Source organism: Cydia splendana, chromosome 26 (genome assembly GCF_910591565.1).
Source record: "Cydia splendana chromosome 26, ilCydSple1.2, whole genome shotgun sequence".
Lineage (NCBI taxonomy): Eukaryota > Metazoa > Arthropoda > Insecta > Lepidoptera > Tortricidae > Cydia > Cydia splendana.
The window spans coordinates 4,384,721-4,407,252 of NC_085985.1; the positions used below are offsets into that span (position 1 = coordinate 4,384,721).

Here is a 22,532-nt window from a genome sequence, read left to right on the forward strand (position 1 = left end):
TAATTGAATATCCAAGATACAGTTATATATTTATGTATTTTACGGAACGGACCGTTTCAATAGTGTATATGTGTATGGTTTCAATGGTATTTGATGAGGTGGTGTAAAAATTCAAAGAGAAACAGTGATAAAACAAAGTTACGTTGTTTGTTTACATAGTTAGCAAGTTCTATTGAAATAGACTTTAGTGTTGTTTTTTGATATTAGTAATTTAGAGCTCTTCTAATACACCTTCCTGAATTTAGTTTCCTACGAAACGGACGCAGCAATACCCACATACGCAGAAGTGAGATATGTCCATCATGTTTCAAGTATTGCGGCGTTCCTGCTCCTTAACCTTTTACCAGGCTGACATTTCAAAAATGACAATCAAATGTCAGTCTTACTCATCGAAAATAGAACACATTTTGAAGTGCCGTATGTGGGAAATATATATCCCTTAGCCTGGTAAAGGGTTAAGGGGCCCGCCGGACGGTATCGGCCTGCCAGTTAAAAGCAAAATTTTACAGCTCCGAACAACTCACAGGCTGATATCGTCCGGCGGACTGGTAATCTGTGGGTCCCTTCAGATTTACCTACTAGGTATCCAAATAATCATACAGATTGGAACCTAGGTACTTATTGATTAGGTAGGTAAGTATTAATTGCTTGTCGCTTAATGAAGCCTACCTTTAGAAACCTCGTATTCTGCGAAGGCACATTTCGGTTGCACAGTTTTAAATGAGAACTAACATCGGCTTCCCAAGAAAAACATTTATTGACTGATTAATTGACAATATATATAAAGCAGAGAATTCCAAGCATATCAACACAAAGGTGACTACGTAAAATGAAAAATATTTTTATTGATTTTTATAATGAATAACCTGTAACTAGCAAAATTCACATTTTATTTTTCATTTTCCGTAAATTATTACGTAGGAGTAAAAAATCTATATATTTGACAGAATTACAGCTACGACTAACGATGTAAATATTGAATAATTTCGATTATATACTGTTTATTAGACAAATTCGAGGGGCACTTCATTTCCGTTGTCAATCACTATTCTGCTATGCAAGTGGGTCGTCTACGAGTCATGGAAGTAGAAATTATTGAATGCCTATTTGATAAATTAAAATGTTACTAATAATATAAACAAACGAAATTTTAATTGTTGACTTAAACTTGGCACCCCTATTATAGGGTAGGTGCGTTAGATTTCGTCCACTTGACTAAATATGAATATAAACCTACATTGCTGCACAAATTTAAAAACACAGACTTTTAAAGTGGGTACGTATCATAAAACCTGCGCCTGTTTAAAAGGCTATAAAATAAAATAATTATTGAAATCAAAATTGTGGAGGTATTACGAAAGTGTTTCTCAAAGGTCTCCAAGATATTCTCTTTGACTCCTCATGTAAAGTTAGTCTAGGTATCGAAATAATAATCCAATATCAATAAAATGGTCACAAGTCACATAATTCTAACGGCAAGTATATTTACCAAAAACTTCCATAAAACGTAGTAAACACCACTGACTTTATCATTCTTTCCAAACTAAAACATTCCAGTACTAAAGTCATATTATACCCAATAACTTTTTTACTACATCAAATCGATAGAGAAACTATTTTTTAATTCCAAAGACAAAATTCAGAGAGCCTAATATCTAAAGTCACCCCTAAATACAGGTTACCTACATGACAATTAAATACAATTATTAATAACAATGTCATTAAATCTAGAATATGTACAAATACGTTAGGTTAGAAAAAACAACTAACTGTTTAAGTTCAGAGGAAAACTATATAAACTAAACTTTGTTTCGTAACTCAAAATCAACTAAGTATACAAAAATAAAAAACCCTAATCTATAATCGTAAAATTAACTTTATCAAAACTCATAATTTATCACAAATGACTAGTCTAGTAGGTACATAAGTCACAATTTTTAGAAAAAGTTTGATTTCAGGCAACAAAAAAAGATAATATACCTATATTATTAATCCAATGTTTTTTGTTGCCTAAAATATATTTTTATCGAGAAAGATGTATGAAAATGTTACAATTTGATAGATATCAGTGCTACGCGAGATACGCAGGTACTAAATGAACTGTGAACATGATATTGTCACACAACGAGGCACTGCACCGTTCCTTGTACTGGGGTTTTACACTACTGAACACTTTTCAACTACAGAAAACACTATTTAATGCACCTTAGGCGCTGAAGCACTTTTTCAGACCTTTAAAAAATTCAACGGTCATAGATAAAACGGCGGCAAAACTGACAAGATTCAAACGAGTGCTCTTGCAATAGAAAAACAAATGGCATAGACTAGAAAAGGCGGGAAATTTGACAGATCCAAACAAGTGCTCTTACATAGGTTATGTAGAATAAAGAAATCAGTGCATCCCAGGCAATTGGGATATTAACAAAATATACGAAATGGGTGACTACAATCAGTCTATTATTATCAATTCATAGGAAGACGTGTCAATGTAACAAGTGACGTAAAATCGATGCATTTACAATACTTAAATTACTTTGTACTACTACAAAACGAAGTACGTTGTACTTGAAATTTTCCGTTACTTTTTTAAACTTCTAAAATACACTACATGTGAAAAATCTTAATTTGATTTATGAAAATCGATCACATCTTGTTCAACAGAAAAGAGATACAAAAAATATATAACTAATCGAGTCTTTGGTCCATGTACTACTTCTAGAAAGATCTACGTTTCTCGTTTTTCAAATAGAAAACTAACTTAAGGCACAACTCGATTGTGTCTTGTAGGGGGTCTCTCGGCTGATATGTTATTAATTCTAATTTTCTACAGGAGTCTACACTACAGAGATTCAAAAAACAAGCAATTCCCAAAGGTAAAAGTATCATCACAATTTTTTGTAGGATTTACGTAAAATTTAATAGACCATTCATCTAAGCTACTTTTAACGGCCAGCACCCAAAACCATGTATTTAAACTATGTTCTACACTATTATACTGGGATGCACTTTGGGTTGGGGACTAAATAACTAAGCAATGAAACAGCATCTGAAAGTGAATGACAATACTGATTTCGCGTCGACAGAACTACCTAGTCATCATAAAACCTTGACGAATACTGTCATGACACACCAGGATTGCGAAGATTATGGAAATACTGTGTACTTTGTATTTACCACATACATACATTATAAAAACGTCATATCTAAACTAGCCAACATGGCTTTCTTACTAAAATAAAAAGGACGAATGCTTAGATGACGACGAGATACACGTGTTCAGTCAAGTTAACTTTTGTATGGAATCTGTTTAGAACATTTTTACAAGCGTAAACCTCTTGGCCGAAGACTATAGGCGTTTTGACCAAATTTATAAGTTTACACTTGTAAAAATATTGTAGCTAATCGCTAAATCATCTGTGTCACCCGCTTGCGCTTGGCTGATATGTGTACCTAAACCAGAAAAACGTGTAAAACTAAAGCCCTCTAATAAAATCTACAACTATCCCGACTTTACAAAACGCAATCTCAATTATTTAAACGACAGTAAAACCTGCGTGGCTATTACGATCCTCACATAAGCGTAAAGTATGCATCCGTCAAACTATGATGCACCGATGAACTTATATGTCAAAGGAGTGTGGATCTAATGGCCGCGCAGCAAAAATATGTGCCATCACCAGTTGCGTCAAGTCAGTATTGTCTCACCGAGCACGAAGTCTTCGTCTTGAATCCAGGGCTCCTGCTGCTGCCATGCACACCACTGCTACCTCCGTCGGCATGCATCTATCTCCTCCTCCACTATACTACCAAAGAAAACTGTTGTACTAACTGGCGCCCAACTGGGGCAAGCTCATTCCAAATACTACTGAAATACTTCAGTTTACTGTTACTATTGAAGGGAAGCGATAAATGAAAATCCGACTGTGTTTGTTACCATTTATTACTAAGATTTGTTCTAAGTGAAGATGAACCAACCATATGGCGTTGAGGCGCGCGGCCGGCGCTCTACTGCGGGCGCTAGCTAGGGGCGCTAGAGTAGCCCAGTATCTATTGCCTAGAGTTGTCTATGGAGCGAACGCCTTTTTTGAATCTGTGGTCTCCAGATGGCCAAGAAACCGTTAAGTTCAAACTAACTAATTAATAAGAGATGCTTTCGATGAAGTTGTGAGAGTAGTTTAAAATCTGAACCAGATCTTTCATTAAACATATACTAACACTTGATGTTCCTAAAACATCTGTTTCCTTTTTTTACGTTTTAGATTTATTAAGAAATCAAAAAAGGCGTCGCCAGAAAGAAAAATACATCAATCTACAGATTTCACACATTACTGATACAAGTCATTCGGTATTTGTAATATTTGCAAAAAAGCTAGGGTACAGCGTTTACTCCCAATACATAGACTTGTACAAAATGCAGGTTTACTGCACTAGTACTATCTGGACTAGAAATGGTTACTATCATAAGCGTAACTAGTATCAAACATCAAACTAAGCAACTGAGCAGGCTATAGAAGTATAAAATTAACCTATTACTGTCGTTGCTAGATCCCTGAAACATCCGGAGACCTTTTAAAACATCAACTTGACACTTTGTCACCTGACACTGACTGATTTTCTGGATCGACGTTTTCGCAGAATTGTCAAGTAGACATTTGTCAATTTTATTGTATTAACAAAACATCGATGGTTTGACGTCTATTTCACAGACTTGACAACTCACACTGTTAATGTCAGATGACAATTGTCAGGGTGGTGAAACATGAGTCTTGTTTACATTGAAAACGATACACACCTTGTTGTACTACGCTTTCTGAATCTGGCGTTTCGAATATCTGGAAATTCGAATAATTACATACTAGTTACGCTTATGTTAAGATTTAAAGTCTATGTTAGGGACCAGTTATTTCCATTTTCGTCAACGAACGCTACTCTACTACCCCGCCCCACTACTGAAACCTCGAAACACATACAAGAGAAAATCGATTACATATTGCACAATGTATTATCTACAGCAATTCAGTGTACTATGTGATAAAATAAAAAACAGCCCATTTCTAACATATCTTAGATGAGAAACTATGTTAATTGATAAATACGAGTATATATCTACCATAAATAAAAAATGCAAACTCCATTACAACCAAAAAATATACATAAAAGGAATGTCAATACAGCCTCTTTATAGATATTGCGATGTCTGGAGCTCGCTTGGGACACGACATACAGTACAGATATATCGTCCGTAAAAAATGACTTACGTAAAGTCACTACACAATTTTAGACTAGCATCAGAACAGACGCGTATTCAAATTCATTTAAATCATAAACACAATTATTATACATGTAATATGTAATGTCGTGTCCACCGCGCCGCCATTTTGTCGAATGTCGCAAACAAGATGGCCGCACGCCTTTAAGCGGCGCATGCCTAAGTATTAAACAAGTTAATCACAAACTCTCACTTATCAACAAGTGTTCGCACATTTATCACGAATAACTTTTAAATACCAATTACCAACTTGCTACTGAATACACCGATCCTATTATACAAAAATATTTAAATATTTTATATTGTATGCTTGTGTATATTAAATATTCTAACATGGGAGCGCGCGCTGCTGTGCTCTCTGAACAGTGCTTGAATCGACTTATTCTTGTATTTGCTATCTCTTTCTGTGCTCGCAACGCGCGCCAGTGAATATAATAATAATGTTATTGCTTTCGGTTAGTCATACTTATCGATATTATAATGTATGTAAAACTTCAAAATCGCTACACTACGTCACTACTCTAGCATTTGCCATACATTAAAACACACAACATAATATTAACCTTTTCTTTAACATACTTTATATTATACCAATCCAAAATTTGTATATTAATCCATGTATATCTTATTACCTTAGTTTACGAATATATATTAAATGTTGTTTACATTTGGTCCAGTGGTACCTGGATGCGAAGCACGGGACATCGCTACGTGCGCGCCGTGCGAATGTGTATTATGGCACGTTCAATGCAAGCGTTACTCAAACAAACTACGTACAACTAGGCAAGAAGTATTGAGCAAGATTAGACTGCAAGTTGATTCCCGCTAAAATAACATAAGTTTTATAATTCCATAACAAACTGACTAGAGAGGAATGTATTGTAAATGGCGATAAAGAATAATCTAGCGTCGTAGTTGGCCGTCCCTTCAGATTATTGTCTCAACCTTAACTTGGCTAGTGCCTTACCTCGATACAACACGAAATGGCGTCTGTCAAATCAAATTCCTGATACAATGAGTATTGAACATGAGTCAAAAAAGTCTACGTTATCTTGAGCAAAGAATTGAGTTTTTGGCTAAGTTTTGGCCTTACTTTTGGCAAATAAACTTCTCTAGAGGAAGACTGTAGGCCTCAAGCGAAGCGTCACTACACGGTCTAAACTACGTGACTACGTATCCAATATTTCTTTCAAAGTTAAAAGATTCTATCGATCGTTTCGATCACCCGAAAAATGTTGACATAAGTGATGATAACTACAGTCACCATTCAAACACAAATCTTAACATTAAAGTTCTTGTCGATATATCATTGACGATAAAACCTGCGATCGAAAAGGTCGAAAAGAATCTACCTAAAATCCTTTCACCTTTAAAAGAAATACTTTAATAGCACGTTTCACAACCAACGTGTGGCAAACGCCTTATGAAGAATTGACAGTGAATGAATTGGAAGATACCCGTCGTGTTTACGTATAAATCCATGCCAACCATGCCTTACGCTACCGTACAGGGTCCAGCGGAAGTGTTAGTCGATTATAAGACGCTTACTAGACTATTATATTTATACGCATGCCTCCTCTACACCGACTTACCATCTCCGGCTCCTTGAAGCCCCACCCTCCCATACTTACGCTTAAAAAGGTACTATAGGCGCCCTACGTGGGGCAAAGATTTCGCAAATCCATCGTCACACTCTACTGAACAAAATACGTGCAAACTATCTATGGATAAAAAAAGTGAACATACCATATCCCAGCACAAAATATCTACCCCACGCTTAGCAGCTAGCGAAATAAAACACACTTTATTGTTCTAATATTATCCATGTAATGACACATTGGGTACTCTAAGTGCTCCATTACATACAGTTATGTACGGGCAAATATCTAAGTCCGCTAAATACAAAATAACTACTGCTAGCCTACCGCCGCCGGCCGCTGTCAAACAAAAACAAACGAATGCAAACGCAGCGACCGACGGCACATACCATTTACCAGTGTAACTTACAGGTGTTTAGAAAAAAATATAAATAGTTTGTTAAGACTTTTGAAACATCACAGCTGCTGAGAGTAGTGATATTTCAAAGTGGAGATATATATTAAGAAAATATTAAGTACACAGTTCAAAACTAAGGCCACCGCTTCTAAGTTTTGGCAAGACAGCAAGCGGTCAAGGGTTACTAAGAGTGTAGGACATCACAATAATATCAACCATCTAATACTGAGAATTTCAGGAAAAGTAATACTAATATACAAAAGGTGTCATTGGGTGAGAGGCGGGCCGTTTCGTCGTGGCTAACATGTTCATTTGAAACACGGAGAATACTCAACGCAGATCCACCATATCCGCTTCATGTTATGTCGGAATCTGTACGTATACAGTTCAGGCAACGACGTAAATAATTGTAAAACTTATTGGCCAGAAGGAAACAGCGCGTCATTAATCTCAGGAGGTTTTAGCCTAATTATACTAAGAATACTGCTAAATAATAAGGATAGGTATGTGTATACATGTGATAAATAGCATTCGGTGGGCCTGATATGTGAAGAAATCTACAGGTTTGGATGTAAATAAAGAAAATAAATACAATCTCTATAAATATAACATCTAAATCAACTTCTTACAAGCTTTTACCTTCAACGACTATATTTAAAGCCCCAAATGGCCAATATTTAGTTCAAAATTTGTTTAAAATTATAGATAATCCAATAAAAGCTTGTATTGAAAAGTCAAATAAATAAAAAGTTCACAAATCAGGCCACCGAGCCGGCAGCAAGATACAGCCGTCTACGCTACGACATGCATTCTGCTATCTCGACAAACTTATATATTCATGAACTAAGTCTCTATATACCACCACAGTATTTTCATTAATTTAACTAGATAACTCATCCACCGCTTTTCTCCAAAAACATCCTCAATTTCCTCATTGGATTTAACACAATTTAATATATATTAACCATAAATATGCCGCTCCCTTTAACGATCTTCAATTTTTCATTGTTAAAAGAGTTAGGAGCGAAAAAAAATTGCTAACAAATTTTTGGAAGCTCCTAACTTTTATATTAATGAATAAATCGACAAAAGTCAAACGATAGGGCATAGTCATGATTAATATACATCAAATAGTGTAGAAATATTTTCCATGTCCAGAGAGTACAATGGAGACTACGTATACACGTACACGTACTACGTATAGCGTTCTTGTGGAGCGGTTGCCCACTTTCCTACCTTTTAAGATAATCTTCAAAGTTCGAGATTTTCAGAACCGTGGTATTATATCGAGCTCTCTTATTTCATGAATAGATATGAAAGAATTTCCATTGCTATAGAGAATTAAGCTTAAGTGAACGATCAATATATTTTAGCTTGGCTATAATAATTGGCTGAAGGCGTGGCTAGACAATTATGTCATTGGGTGTTATTGATCATATTTTAGCAATAGCGTGCGTCATTCTGACCTATCAATTGAATAATTCGACTAAAATTCTTTACGTAAAAAGACATGCTAGCTATCCTTTTGATATTGGGTACGTTTCTAAGTACTTCGCTAGCTCTGTTCTCTATTGCCATGGAAACATCGTGAGTTTGCCGAGAATTATATCGATAAATCGTATAAGACAGTTCGAGCGAAGTGGAGTGGTTTTGTAGGAATGTGCCCGAATAGTTTCAGATAAATCGCTGCGTTTAATATAAAGCCTCTTTGTGACTTGACGATTGTCATTTGACATTGAGGAGACATCGTACATTTCTGGGCCAACAATTATTGTTCATTGACTACTCCAAAATGTGGTAAGTGTCAATTGACAATTGTCATGATCGTATAATTCAAGATTCAAGTTTTCAAGTCATTACTGTTAGTTTAGTTTAAAAAAACCGAATAGGCATGTTTCTGTATGTTATTGTTATTGAATTTACGTAATTCTCCTAGAAAAACCATTGTCCTTCGATCGGATTATCCTATAAATTTATCCCAACGTCGCCCGAGTTTGCCTGCTGAAATGAAACCGTTAAGTACCCCTCATTCCGAGACCGCGCCCCGCCTAAACCTAGAAATTGCACAAACACAACCATCATCGTCTTTTATTCGAATAATACTATATAATCACAGTATTGCAATTTTACTACCGTATTGCTTTTTGTTTTAAATTTAACTCTAAGTACGTGAATTAAGTACGCTGGAATAAATAATTTTGGCAGTTTATTTGAATGGGCCCTGCCCAAATAAAGCTATTTTAAAACAAAGTGGTAATAATACGCATATTTAAATAGCTATAATATTTATTTAGTTACCTTTGAAATATATTAATGAGACTCAAGCATCCATCATTACAACTCATACCAATTTAATACTTGATTTTAGTTGCCACGTACAATAACTTATGATTATATTTTTTTACTTACTAATTCCAAAGTTTTAAGAAAGTACAATATTATTACCACATTGGATCAGCTGCCTGTTAAAAATGGCGCCCAAAAATGGGGCCAAGCAGGCAAAGACGGGCGACCATGACAATGCTACAGGCTTAATTCTAAGCTTATTGTCACGACAGGGTGTTAGTTGCATATCTTGAACTAATACTATACGTATTTAATTTAAACTAAGCCTATGCCATATCAGCGTTAGGCATGTGATGTTCGCTGATACAACACAGGTTGACTACATAGGTATATAACTACGTAAATAAGTAATACATATATATGTAATGAGATTGCTTTCCACACAGTTAGATATGTACGAGAGTATTGTGAGCTGATGATCATCGGTGCCAAATGACGGATAATGTGTTGCAACTGAGCGCTAGGTTTCTATTATACTACTATGACAATTGTCACCTGACAGTGACAATTCGGCGTACATATAGGCCGACTACTTGTCAACCTAGAAAAGCTAACAAACTGATGATGTCAGGTGACTACTGTTAAGTTTATGAAATGAAGCTAGAGAGCATATTTTTACACAACCGTGACATTAAAACCTTTAGAATTGTTAATATAAATTAAGTCATGGTAAGATTTGAGATATAGCTAGTAGGTATTTATTTATTTTTCTATTGGAAATGGAAAGGATGTTTACAATAAAAGATTTCTTTGTGGGATGGCTAGTCAAGCTCGATTGCGACCATTATATCGAGTGGGACTACAGGATAAATGGAAAGAATATTCCGACGTCTATTGTTATTTAGCTCAGTAAATAAGGTAGCGCTCAGTTGTTCGGAAAATGACATGGCAGAGTTTGGCACAATTTTGTATTCTGCGAGAATGGCACGAAAATATAATACTGATACATTGTGATGTATTTAGATAATCAATTTACAAAATGGCGTTCCGTCACCGGGCGACCGACGCTGCCTAAAGAGATATACAGAGCTGCATGAGATTCATCAATATACATTCGTCAAGTATAAATAGTCATATTGCCAACGACCGTGCACTACACTACAAATCCAACACATAAAGAAAAATTAGTCCGCAAACTAAAATATCTGAGATCCTCTTACTTAACTTTAAAAAAAAAAACGAAATGCGTATTCTTTGATATAGTTCCCGCATCGGGCCAAGTATTGCTTGTCGAGTAAAGACTTAACCTAAGTATATGAGCCGTAAACCTTAATTATTTTAAAGAATACTGATCCGTGGCCGCTCCGGCAAGACAAAATACGACGTAATAAAAACGTAGGAACTATCGTATAAGAAATAAAATACCTAACCTCTGTAGGCGGGTGGGGTTTTCAATTCGTTAGATGCGTTACCGTTTAGATGTACATGGGGAGGCCGTACATGGCGCCCCAGTCGACGCTCTGGAAGGAGGACATGTCGACGCCGGCCAGCGAGTAGGCGGCGCCGAACTGCGGCATGGTGGGCGGCGGAGCGGGCTGCGGCGGCGCCACCAGCGCCGTGGCGGCGGTGGCCGCGGTCGGCAGCGCGTACGGCGCGTAGCGGTAGGCGTGCGCGGCGCCAACAGTGGGCACGGCTCCGACACCGCCCGCTGCGTACACTAAGCCCCGTCCGGGGCGTAACACGAGTCTCTTTCCGAGCGCCAGCGGGGCGGCCGCTACGGCTTCCTTCGGCTGGGCGCGCTTGCACTCGACCTTCTTATTCTTTATCGTGTGGAAGTGTATGTCGCAGACGCGCTCGACCGCTTCCTCGGAATGGAAAGTTACGAACCCGAATCCGCGGTGGCGCTTCGTCTGCTGGTCCATGAGCATGACGGCGTCTTCGACGTGGCCGAACTGCGCGAAGTAGGCGCGCACCTCGTCGGCGGAGGTGTCTTGGCCGACGCCGCCGACGAAGATCTTCTTGGTCTTGGCGGGGCGGGGGGCTGACTTGGGGGTGGCGTGCTTGGGGTCGATGCGCTTGCCGTCCAGGGTGTGCACGGGCACGGCGAGCACCTTGTCGACGGAGGCGGCCTCCTGGAACGTGATGAAACCGAAGCCGCGCGAACGCTGCGCGCGGCGGGGCTCAGTTGCCTTGCTTGGGACTGTTTAAAGACGTGTCCAAATCTGGCGTATGCGTCGCTCTAGTTATTCGCGAACCCCTCGCACACTTCATATTTTTTTACGAAATGCATGCGTGCAAATGGTTCGCGAATGGTGCGCTAGCGGCGCGTTCGCCATATCTGGACACACCTATAGTCTCTGGCCGAACATAGCGATCGATGTTTACTTCTAATGAAGACTATATTTGAAAGCTCGGATTGAGCTAGTAGCTAAATACATAGTGTCTAATGTTTAGCATAAAAGGAAAGGCAATTTTAACTACGTTTTCAAAATTTGTTATCGCAATTTTAAAGCCAAACTTTATAGAAAAAAAAACTAGAACTACTCAAAAACACTGTCAAGATGTGACCAAATCTCAAAGTAATTAGGAAATACTGGATAAATATACTTTCATACGGTATGAAATAACTAAAAGCTCCAATCGCGATGTACGAACCAAAAACCACAATTTATATTATATCTGCATAACTCACAAAAACCTTAATCTTAAGACAAATCTAAACAGCTAAAATTGTATCTTAAATATCTTCTTGATTTAAGTAACTATCATACTTGAAAAACTATAGGAAAAGGATATAGGTACTCAAATAGATCATCATTAAAAATAGCCTATACTAAAGTTAATGACTAAAAAACCGGATGTAAGCTATTAGTTACTAATACTAGGGTTAGAAACAAGCTACTGTCAAAAACTTACAAATCAAGAAGATACTTTAATTACATATGTCAGAGTAGTATTAATCTTTTGTAATTTTCGAGCTGTTTTATTTGTTCTTTTTCTAATAACATTATTATATTATAGAATATGGCTCTGACAAATGTAATATAAACTTAGAAACTGTCAAATTGTCGATTTAGACTGATAGTATTAGATCTTTGATAGAGGCATTTAGATATTAGTAATAAATACGACAATATTTTACCTTTTACCATGATAAAATAGTGTCATATTGATTAACGATATCTGAAACTGCTTTCATATGACACAAGCAGTTTAAGTATAAAATTGTCTAATCTAGATTTTAGGCACCTTTTAGGGGCTCTAATTCACCACGCTGACAATTGTCAGCTGACAATGACAATTCACCGTACATTGCTGGTCCAATATGTAAACAATTACGCTACTTATACTTTATAGTCGTTACTAATCAACCAGAAATGTACAGAAAATTGTCAGTGTCAAGTTGGTGAAATAGGCGCCAGACCGCCGAAAAAGGTGTCTCGTGTCAGATTGCCTTATATTTTTTGCACAAAAAAACTGCAAATTCCAAAATATTACCGTCCAAAACATGGATCTATAATATTTTGAAACTTTCGCCTTCTTTCTACGGGAAATATCTTAAAATACATAATATCCAAGTTGTTATCAGTCTATTTACTTCAAATGTCTATTCCACCCTCTATAATACTTTGTCATGTTACGGGGCCAATTCTGTCATGCGAAATACGTGACCGACTAACGGATGGACAAAAAACTATCTAGTCAACCGATTTCACAATATTACTGACAATATTTTCGAATAAATAAAACATATGAAAGAATAAAATATAGAATTAACCGCAAATCTTTTTAGAGTCCGTACAAAAGCTATTGCGTCGATTTGAACAGAGCATAGTAAGTGTCATTGTAAACGCCACATTTTCAAAGAAATTTAACATTAATCATGATATTGCCATACTTTGTCGTTGCAAATGCCATGTAGAGTTAGATTGGCCCGACTCTACCACTAAAAACTACGAAATGTAACAAAAAAAAAGCAAAAGACTGATTGATTAACCCACCGTTGATTTTATACAATATTGATTGCGCCTAACTGTTATTATCTTTGATTATCTGTGATTATGATCACGAAAAAAGCTACACAAATTAAAAAGATAAGAACTAATAATCATCCCAGGAACGCCTCACATGGAGCGTTTTCACAAATCGTAAGTTCGTGTATATTAAGGATTTCGAGAAATTATATCGAATGTATTATTTTTTTTGCTCAAAACTAACTCAAAATTAGTGTTCATATACCTTCATAACTCGGTATCTTTATAACACTGGAAATTAAAACGATTGTGTATTAAAGGCTACTTAAAACATCTGAGAAATCTGTAAATAGTACCCCTTTCATCTGCATTAGTCTAGTAAATAGGTTTTTTGGCAAAAATTTCATTTTTGGTACAAGCTTTTATCGCTGACTGTACTTTTCTTACGACAGACAACTAAAACTCATTGAGACAATTCTAAAAACCCCTGACACAATTAGGTTGCGTTGTTTCATCACAGAGTTCCTATGGCCACCTCCTGTCTCCATCATCAGATCAGCTCGATGGTACCATAATATTGCATTGCCACCCGAGCACCCGACTTACATGTGTATGCAAATTTTCAGCTTCATTGGAAGTCGGGAAGTGAGTCAAATTTAACTTGCAACATTTGATTACAGACCGACAGACAGATAACGGGACGGTACGGTAAAATCGGCATTAGCAGTAAAATGTTAACTAATAAAATACACACGATAAACACAATTTATTCCAAGATCGCATGTAATTTCCAAGTCCGTCAGCACACCAATAAATCCAGAGCAAAGCTTTCACATGCTCTGTCGATGTGATAAATTACTTATTATCAAAGGCAATTTCAATATGTGGCACAATCTCTGTTCAATTATCTTAATCTTCCAATAACTCAATCTATTTGTTAGTCACTAATAAATAGAATCGTAATTAATTTAGTTTGTCAATTAACTAGCAACTATAGTTCGTTTTTTTTAGCATTAGAAATAAGGTACCTAAACAATCTTGATGTGTATTTTTATTGAAAAACACGTTTTAAAAATAAGTCACGGCAAATATGTAACAATTATGAATCTGATAGGATCATTTCGTCGGGTGACAAGCAAAACTCACTAAGTACTATCAAAAAATTAAAGTAACAATGCAGTTTTATTACACTTGTAACACGGTTTATTGTCCAATAGTTTCAATGCTGTTAGTTAGTGACTTTTGCTTGTCACCCGACGATTTATATGCTTCTGCTTTCTTAATAGTTACTGATTTTTAAAAAGCGTTTTTCTATTAAAAGACATGTCAAGATCGCTTACCTTCTTTCTAATGCTACAAAAACGAACTATAGATTCGAAATGATCTGGGCCAACTTTCTTTTTGTTGTCGGTTTGTTTCTTCGTTAGATTTGGATAGAATGGCTGGTTTGCAGAACTCCTCATTCTGGGCCCACCTATAAATAGGAATTCCGATTTGGGACAGAAAAAATGTACGTCATTTTCCGTTGAGTTACAAAAAAAACCGTACGTTTTTGTAACCCTGTAGAAGATTTTTTAGGACAAGCTGCAACTGCGCTTATTACAGATGTAGTTTGTTTTCCTTCGTATTTTCACGGAAACGTACGAACGTGTGTTGCTATATCAGTCAGTCTAAGTACTGAGGAGTATCACAAATACGAACGTTTCCGAGAAAATACGAAGGAAAACAATTACGCACTACATCTGTGCACCTACAGAACAGGGAACAAACAATCTAAAAAAAATCGGACCAGAGCTAATTCTACTCAATGACAAAGTATGTAAGTGTCAAATATACGTCAAATTTCTACCAATACATATGACGTTTGTTGTGACATCGCTGCACTTTGTCACACTAAAGTCGGTGAAAGTTAGACTTAGAAATTCTACGTCCTTTCAAAGTATGTATCCGTTTTAGCCTACCGATTTGCCTATGTTTAAGTAGTTTTGAGTGCGTTAGCCTTTTTAGGAAAAATTTAAGTTTCCTCCATGTTAAACTAAACTAACTATGACTAACCAAACAAAGCCTAAGAAAATAGTACTTATTACAAAAAAAACAAGCAAAATATTGTCAATAATATTGTTAACACGGTTAGACTTTTCAAAATTAGCACTCCCTCCTCTATTCGAGCAATGTTACCAAAATCTACCATTGTTGAGCATGGCAAGTGTTACGTCAGTGAAGAACCTACTAACAGTTACTTTTCTACCAAAATAATCGTGTAGTCTATATCTCACGTGATTATTGATTTCTAAACTAATGATGGTTTTAAACTTCGAGTTTAGATCGGAAAAGTCAGTGTTGCCATGTTGAAAAAAAAAACAAAAGGCCACAATGTGTAGCACACATTTTACAGGCCACAAAATAAACAGCAAATAAGTGTGACATACGGATGAGTGTAGGTATTCCACGACTCTTCTCTTTTCGCACAGACAGTATGGCATATGAGTAAGTGTGTGTGGCGGTCTTCACATTGGGGTATGTTTACACATTGATTAGTGTTTATTGCGAGGCGTTTAGTGGCAAATGTATAAACAATGTGTAAATAGGCCCCAATGTGAAGACCGCCACACTTACTCATATGCCACACTGTCTGTACGGAAAGAGAAGAGTCGTGGAATATAAGGGAGCCCATACATTCTACGACTCTTTCCGCACAGACTCTACCCGTATTTACCTTAATAATTATTGAATAAAAATCAAACATTCATTGATCGTATAATATGTGTAAAGTTTAAAAAAAAATCATGCCCCGAATTTGACAACCGGTTGGTGCTGCACAGCGCCATATGTTTTGTGGTAACTGAATTGTCCAACGTCAACTTTTGACAATAGGAGGTATTACAGTATTACTGCAGTTTTCTACCGCCAGAGTGCAGCACTAGCGCCTATAGTAAGCCATAGAGTAACTTATACATACTGTGCCTTAAACTGTTTTTGGACAAGTTTTCACAGACAATAAAATATGACATTGATGCATCAAGGCGGTTTGTTTACAAAGGGCCACCGGGAAACGCGAAAAACGAATTTTAGTTATCCGCCTCTTTATCGCTCGAATATGCAAGAGTGATAGAGAGGTTAGATAACGACATTTCGATTTTCTTGTTGACCCTCAGATTGTGATGGATTGTGGTAGTGGCGCCCCCTACGCAGAGTTTCGAGTAATATTCCCTATTAGAGTGATCACAATGTACGGAGCCGTACAGCGTCATCTACATTAGCTGTAAATTCCGGAGCAGAAATGTTAGACTTTACACATCTAATATAGATCTTAATTAAAAATCTAGTGCAGACTTAGCACGGGAACGCCGCGACAGTACCTCGCGCGATAGACTGCCCGTCCCTCTATAATTGATAGGTACAGTTAGAAAAAGATGAGTAGTCTATTTCGCGCGCGAGATACTGTCGCGGCGCTTCTGTGCCAAGCCCACTGAACCAACGCAACAAAACAAACTAGAATTTTAAATAAATAAAACTTAAACTGCTTTTTGTCCATGGCAACACCAACAGAAAAGGGGGGGTCTACCAGAGTTTCGAAGACATAGTCAAGATAGAGACAGCGAAGTTAGTCTATGGTTCAAGTCTAGAATTAGTGACTCTAGCATGCCAGTCTATTTGTATTAGTGTACCTAGTCCACCATAGCCCAACTAGAGCGCGTACCATAAACAATGTGTCTGTCTGTCTGTCATGTCGGGGTAATGTAAATACATATTTGGTTGAGCAGAATTAATATTAGTGTAAATAAACAATAAAATTAGAAGAATAAACAGAAATTCATATATAAAAATAATAACTATGCAGATAGATAAAGGTGGTTTATTAGTTTTTAGGGTTCCGTACCCAAAGGGTAAAACGGGACCCTATTACTAAGACTCCGCTGTCCGTCCGTCCGTCCGTCCGTCCGTCCGTCCGTCTGTCTGTCACCAGGCTGTATCTCACGAACCGTGATAGCTAGACAGTTGAAATTTTCACAGATGATGTATTTCTGTTGCCGCTATAACAACAAATACTAAAAACAGAATAAAATAAAGATTTAAGTGGGGCTCCCATACAACCAACGTGATTTTTGACCGAAGTTAAGCAACGTCGGGCGGGGTCAGTACTTGGATGGGTGACCGTTTTTATAGATAATGGTACGGAACCCTTCGTTTGCGAGTCCGACTCGCACTTGGCCGGTTTTGACTTTTTGTATTAAGAAAATCTGAGGTGAATTTGGTAGAATATTCAGCTAGAGAATTAACGCATGTTTGCAATTTTGAAATAGGTAATTAATTATTTTTTATTACATTTAAGAACAATTATCAAACAGTGATGATGATCATCAATATTTTACGTGGAATACCTTCCTTTAATATCTCTAAAAGGCACTGATAGTTGGCATTTAATTAATTAAAATAGAACAAGTAAAGAAAGAGATACAAACTATAATGCCGATCTAACTAAAAGCATTTTTTGTTTAAAAAAAATTTTTTCGAGGTTATCGAATATAGGAAGGGATGTAAAGAAGAGAGATATTTATGTCAACTTGCTTATGGTACCGCACATACTCTTACCTACTTGGTAACTACCTAACCTAACAACCAATCGACTCCAAACTGTTATCACTGACCCACAGAGTTGAAAATCCGTCTTCGCCTGCCTACAACGTCTGTCTCACAACAAAATATGTTAATGTTTGTATATGTTTCATTGTCTTTAAATAATAGTATAACTTAAAACTATTTAATTGATAATCACACCATCGTCGTCATCAGATAAAAAAGTCCTAATGGTGAAAAAAAAAATCTCATCGCGAACTCTATAGAGCATTGAAAATAGGGATGTGGTAATATATAAATAACAAAGATGGTGTAATATTTATACGATTTTTCGAGTATGTACTTATCTAGAACGTTCATTCACATAAAGTTTTCTAGTTAGGTATGATTATAGGTACAAACAGCAACACTCCTAACTGTACATCGGTGGACCTTATTACAAGAGGCATAAGCTCCAGCGATGTACAGTTAACATTGTAGGCGATAATATCACATCTATCGCATCACACCATCACGCTCCGCGATTGTTGCGCCATTTAGGGTCCTAGCTAAATGGGGTTGGCAACTGTCAAAAGTTTGCATAGATGGCGCCATCATAGCTTGCCCCTTTTTCTGTGAGATTTGGCTTAAAGGGCTGGCATCCAGGGTATTAAAAAAACAAAAATTTGACACAATTCTAGTGGTAGGGGAGCCCAAGAGGGGATTTTTGTGTTTACTCGAGGGCGACCGATTAAGATATGAATATCTTGCTACCCCGTGTAGTCTACCTTTACCCCTTTTAGCCATCTATGTTGAGCCCTTGGTTGGTGGGGGTTCAACAAATTGTTAAGCAGATTGTGGATTAGGTCATATTAGTCCAAATTAACGCTATAATTGTGCTATTACTAAATCTGATAATTATTTGCACGCATTTCCTTAATCTGACGGTTACAATGTAAAAATTAGGCGTCAAACTTGTGTTCGTCAGATTAAGAAAAAGCCTACAAATAAGTGTTATATTAAGTTATAGAAAAAATATAGCATTAATGTGGACAAAACGACCAAACCCACAAACTGCTTAACGATTTTTTAACCCTCCACCAACCTCCCGAAATTTAAAAAACATTGTCGACGCTTTCCGGCTCGCTGGAAAAAAGAACTTTTTTTTCTTATCATCTAATATTTCGATTCCAATAGGTCTGTATGACGCTCCAGTAAATCCCGATTTAGCATCGTGGGCTCCCCTACTATAGGGATTGACAGGGCAAGCTATGATGGCGCCATCTGCTAAAAACTTCGACCGGGCAACCCCATTGGTTGATCTATAAAATTTCCAATTTAGCAAGAAACCTCTAAATGGCATAACATCCCGTGTGGAGACTGTACTAAAACTCAGTGGCGGCGCGAAGTTATACTTATGTACCTAAAAACATAAGCTATTAAGCATAAAATAAATTTAAAATTGGAAATTTACTGTCTTGGGGAGACTTGAACTAACGGCCAACATTATTCACTTTTAAATTTATTCTAAATTTTAACATGTTAAACTTATTTTATCGTTACCGTAAATTTTGAATGAACCTCATAAACACAGGCACTATTAGAAATTAGAAAGCTAGGTCTCAAACTCGGATACTAAAACCCGATAGCTGTCAAAACAATGGTCTTTCAAGAGAATAGACAATTACCTAAGTCTTGTTTATACCACCGTTGTCACATTAAACTGACCATGCGTACAGTAACCTGCAATAATATGTTACTCTTCGAAGGCCGCAAAAATATGTGACACGCCCTTATGGCTCTACAAATAAGATCGTGGCAGATATTTTTGCTGCTTTCGCTGTGTAGCCATACTATTGCAGGTGATTGTACACCTTATTGAAAGGAAATAAAGTCTAGTCAGCTTATTAGTTACTTTTAGTACTTAAATGGACCTAGTACCGCTAGATAGCTTAAACAATTGCTAATTTTTTTGTACACATTAGTAGGTACTTTTCCAGAGTAGGTAGAGAGTACTGCGGCAAGTTAAATAGCTTGCGAGGAAGTGATGTGACATGTGTCCTATAGTTTCATACTTTACAACCGACGAATTCCGCACTCGAGTGTAGTGTAAATTTAGAGTTGTTTTGATAAAAACTACTATTTTGTAAAGTAGATATTTATTACTTTTTAATATCTTAATTCTTTTATGACTTGTGCCGTAGAAAACACAATACTTACCCGTTATTTCATAATTATTCTACTGTGTTAAAATGTACCTTTGTTCTTTAATTGAGTTACTTTTGTTTACTAAATGACTCCTTTATGTGAATGACGTTCAGGTTTCAATGTGAGAGTCGAATAAGGCACAAGAAATAAGGTTTAATCTAAAATATCCTACTCATAGTCTTGTTACTGCTGGTGAGCAATATTGCCAAAGCTCAACGAGGTTGCGGAGTGTTAGGGCACATGTAGACGGTGCGAGAACTCGCATGCGAGTTTCATTACATTGCGTTATTTCACCGTCGGCTGAATTGTTGTAACCTCGATGGTCCGCAATGTAACTAAAATCGCGTGCGAGTTCGCGCGCCGTCTAAATAAGCCCTTAGGGTCGGCAACGCTCATTGTAACACCTCTGGATTTCCAGGCGCCCATAGGCTACGCAGACTGCTGCGGGTGCGGAAACTCCATCTCAATAAGGTCTAGTTTTCCCTCTGGACCGGAAATCACGTGGCAGTCGCTTTCGTAAAAACTGCCTATGCCAATTCTTGGGATAATTTGCCGTGGCGAAAAACCGGGACAAATGCGAGGAAGATGATGATGGCCTTCCTTCTTCCTCGCGTTATCCCGGCATTTTGCCACGGCTCATGGGAGCCTGGGGTCCGCTTGACACCTAATCCCATGATTTGACGTAGGCACTAGTTTTTACGAAAGCAACTGCCATCTGACCTTACAACCCTTAGGGGAAACTAGGCCTTATTGGGATTAGTCCAGTTTCCTCTCGATGTTTTCCTTCACCGAAAAGCAACTAGTAAATATCAAATGATATTTCGTATTCGTACATAGGTTCCGAAAAACTCATTGGTACGAGCCGGGGTTTGAACCCGCGACCTCCGGATTGAAAGCCGCACGCTCTTACCGCGACGCTACGAGCGCTTTTTTCAGGAAGATAATAATGGCCCTAAGGAGATAATAAAAACAAAAGTCAAAGAGACCCACACCGATAGATAAAATCATAACCCTTCCTTTAGTCTTGGCCGTAGTCGGGTAAGAAACAGAAATATTCGTAAATCTACTAGTCGGCTAATATATCCAACCCTTTAACCACTAAGTACTTCTAAAATAGCTCGTAACTTCAAACTTTATTCTAACTAATTTATTGGGATAGGTGTTGTAAATTGAGGTTTCAAACTTGCTATTAAATTTTAAACTTTTTATTTTTAAGGATGTTTTTAGGGTTCCGTAGGTACTCAAAGGGACCTTATTACTAAGACTCCGCTGTCCGTCCGTCTGTCCGTCCGTCCGTCCGTCCGTCCGTCTGTCACCAGGCTGTATCTCACGAACCGTGATAGCTAGACAGTTGAAATTTTCACAGATGACGTATTTCTGTTGCCGCTATAACAACAAATACTAAAAACAGAATAAAATAAAGATTTAAGTGGGGCTCCCATACAACAAACGTGATTTTTGACCGAAGTTAAGCAACGTCGGGCGGCGTCAGTACTTGGATGGGTGACCGTTTTTTTTTTTTGCCGTTTTTTGCATTATGACTCCGATTCGCACTTGCCCGGTTTTTTTTTGTAGCAAACAAACACAGGGCCCGCCTGGCAAGAGGTCACTGTAGCCTGTGGATACCTGCAACTCCAGGTATGTTCCATGCATTGATGATGATGACATTGATGACCCTTTAAAAACCTGTAACTGATCATCGATGGACCTTATTAGTCTTATTACAAAAGGCATAAGGCAGTGGGGAGACACTCCTGACTTCGGTCGAACTCGGCTCCGTTCGGCTCAGCATTGCTCCGAGCAATTATTAGGGTTGGCGCCACTTGACTTCCTTTTGCGTGCACGACCACAGATAAGATAATCACTTGAATTCTGACAACCCTAAATAGCCGATAGGGATAGTGCCATATATTAGAAAGGGATATCATGATTCATGATTCGTCCCTGAACCGCTGTCAAACTTCGGGTTTGTAGGAAGTGTCCTTTCTGTACGGTAGTACTATTATTTCTTCTGTGCACAAAGGTCCACCGCTCGTCAGAAGAGTGATGCTGTTTGTACAATCGCCTGCGTTCGTGGTGTTCCACTTTTGAACCTTAATCAGGCGTGGCCATAGACTAGGAATCCTCTAGACGGAGTTTAGAGCAATTATTTCATGCAACCGATGATGCCAAAAATGCAGGGGTGCGCGGGACGAGGTTAGCGAAGTCCCGTGCCGTGATTGGCCCGTTCAAACGACGTACGA

General features: G+C 37.6%; 2 protein-coding genes across 3 annotated transcripts in view; both read right to left on the reverse strand.

Moving 5' to 3' along the window:
• Window positions 1-4,730: 4,730 nt before the first annotated feature.
• Window positions 4,731-22,532, reverse strand: part of LOC134803056 (zinc finger protein 567-like) — a 269,979-nt gene continuing 252,177 nt past the window's right edge. Inside the window, exons 4-5 of the mRNA XM_063775761.1 lie at window positions 6,862-6,873; window positions 4,731-4,832 (exon numbers count right to left, since the gene is read on the reverse strand). Coding sequence (XP_063631831.1) covers window positions 4,731-4,832; window positions 6,862-6,873 — 114 coding nt within the window. The remainder of the gene's footprint in view (window positions 4,833-6,861; window positions 6,874-22,532) is intronic.
• LOC134803351 (RNA-binding protein Musashi homolog Rbp6) overlaps window positions 9,627-22,532 on the reverse strand; it is a 178,504-nt gene continuing 165,598 nt past the window's right edge. For both annotated transcript variants that reach the window (XM_063776150.1, XM_063776151.1), the window contains exon 4: window positions 9,627-11,715. In XM_063776150.1, the coding sequence (XP_063632220.1) occupies window positions 11,026-11,715 (690 nt within the window). In that variant the 3' untranslated portion in view covers window positions 9,627-11,025. The remainder of the gene's footprint in view (window positions 11,716-22,532) is intronic.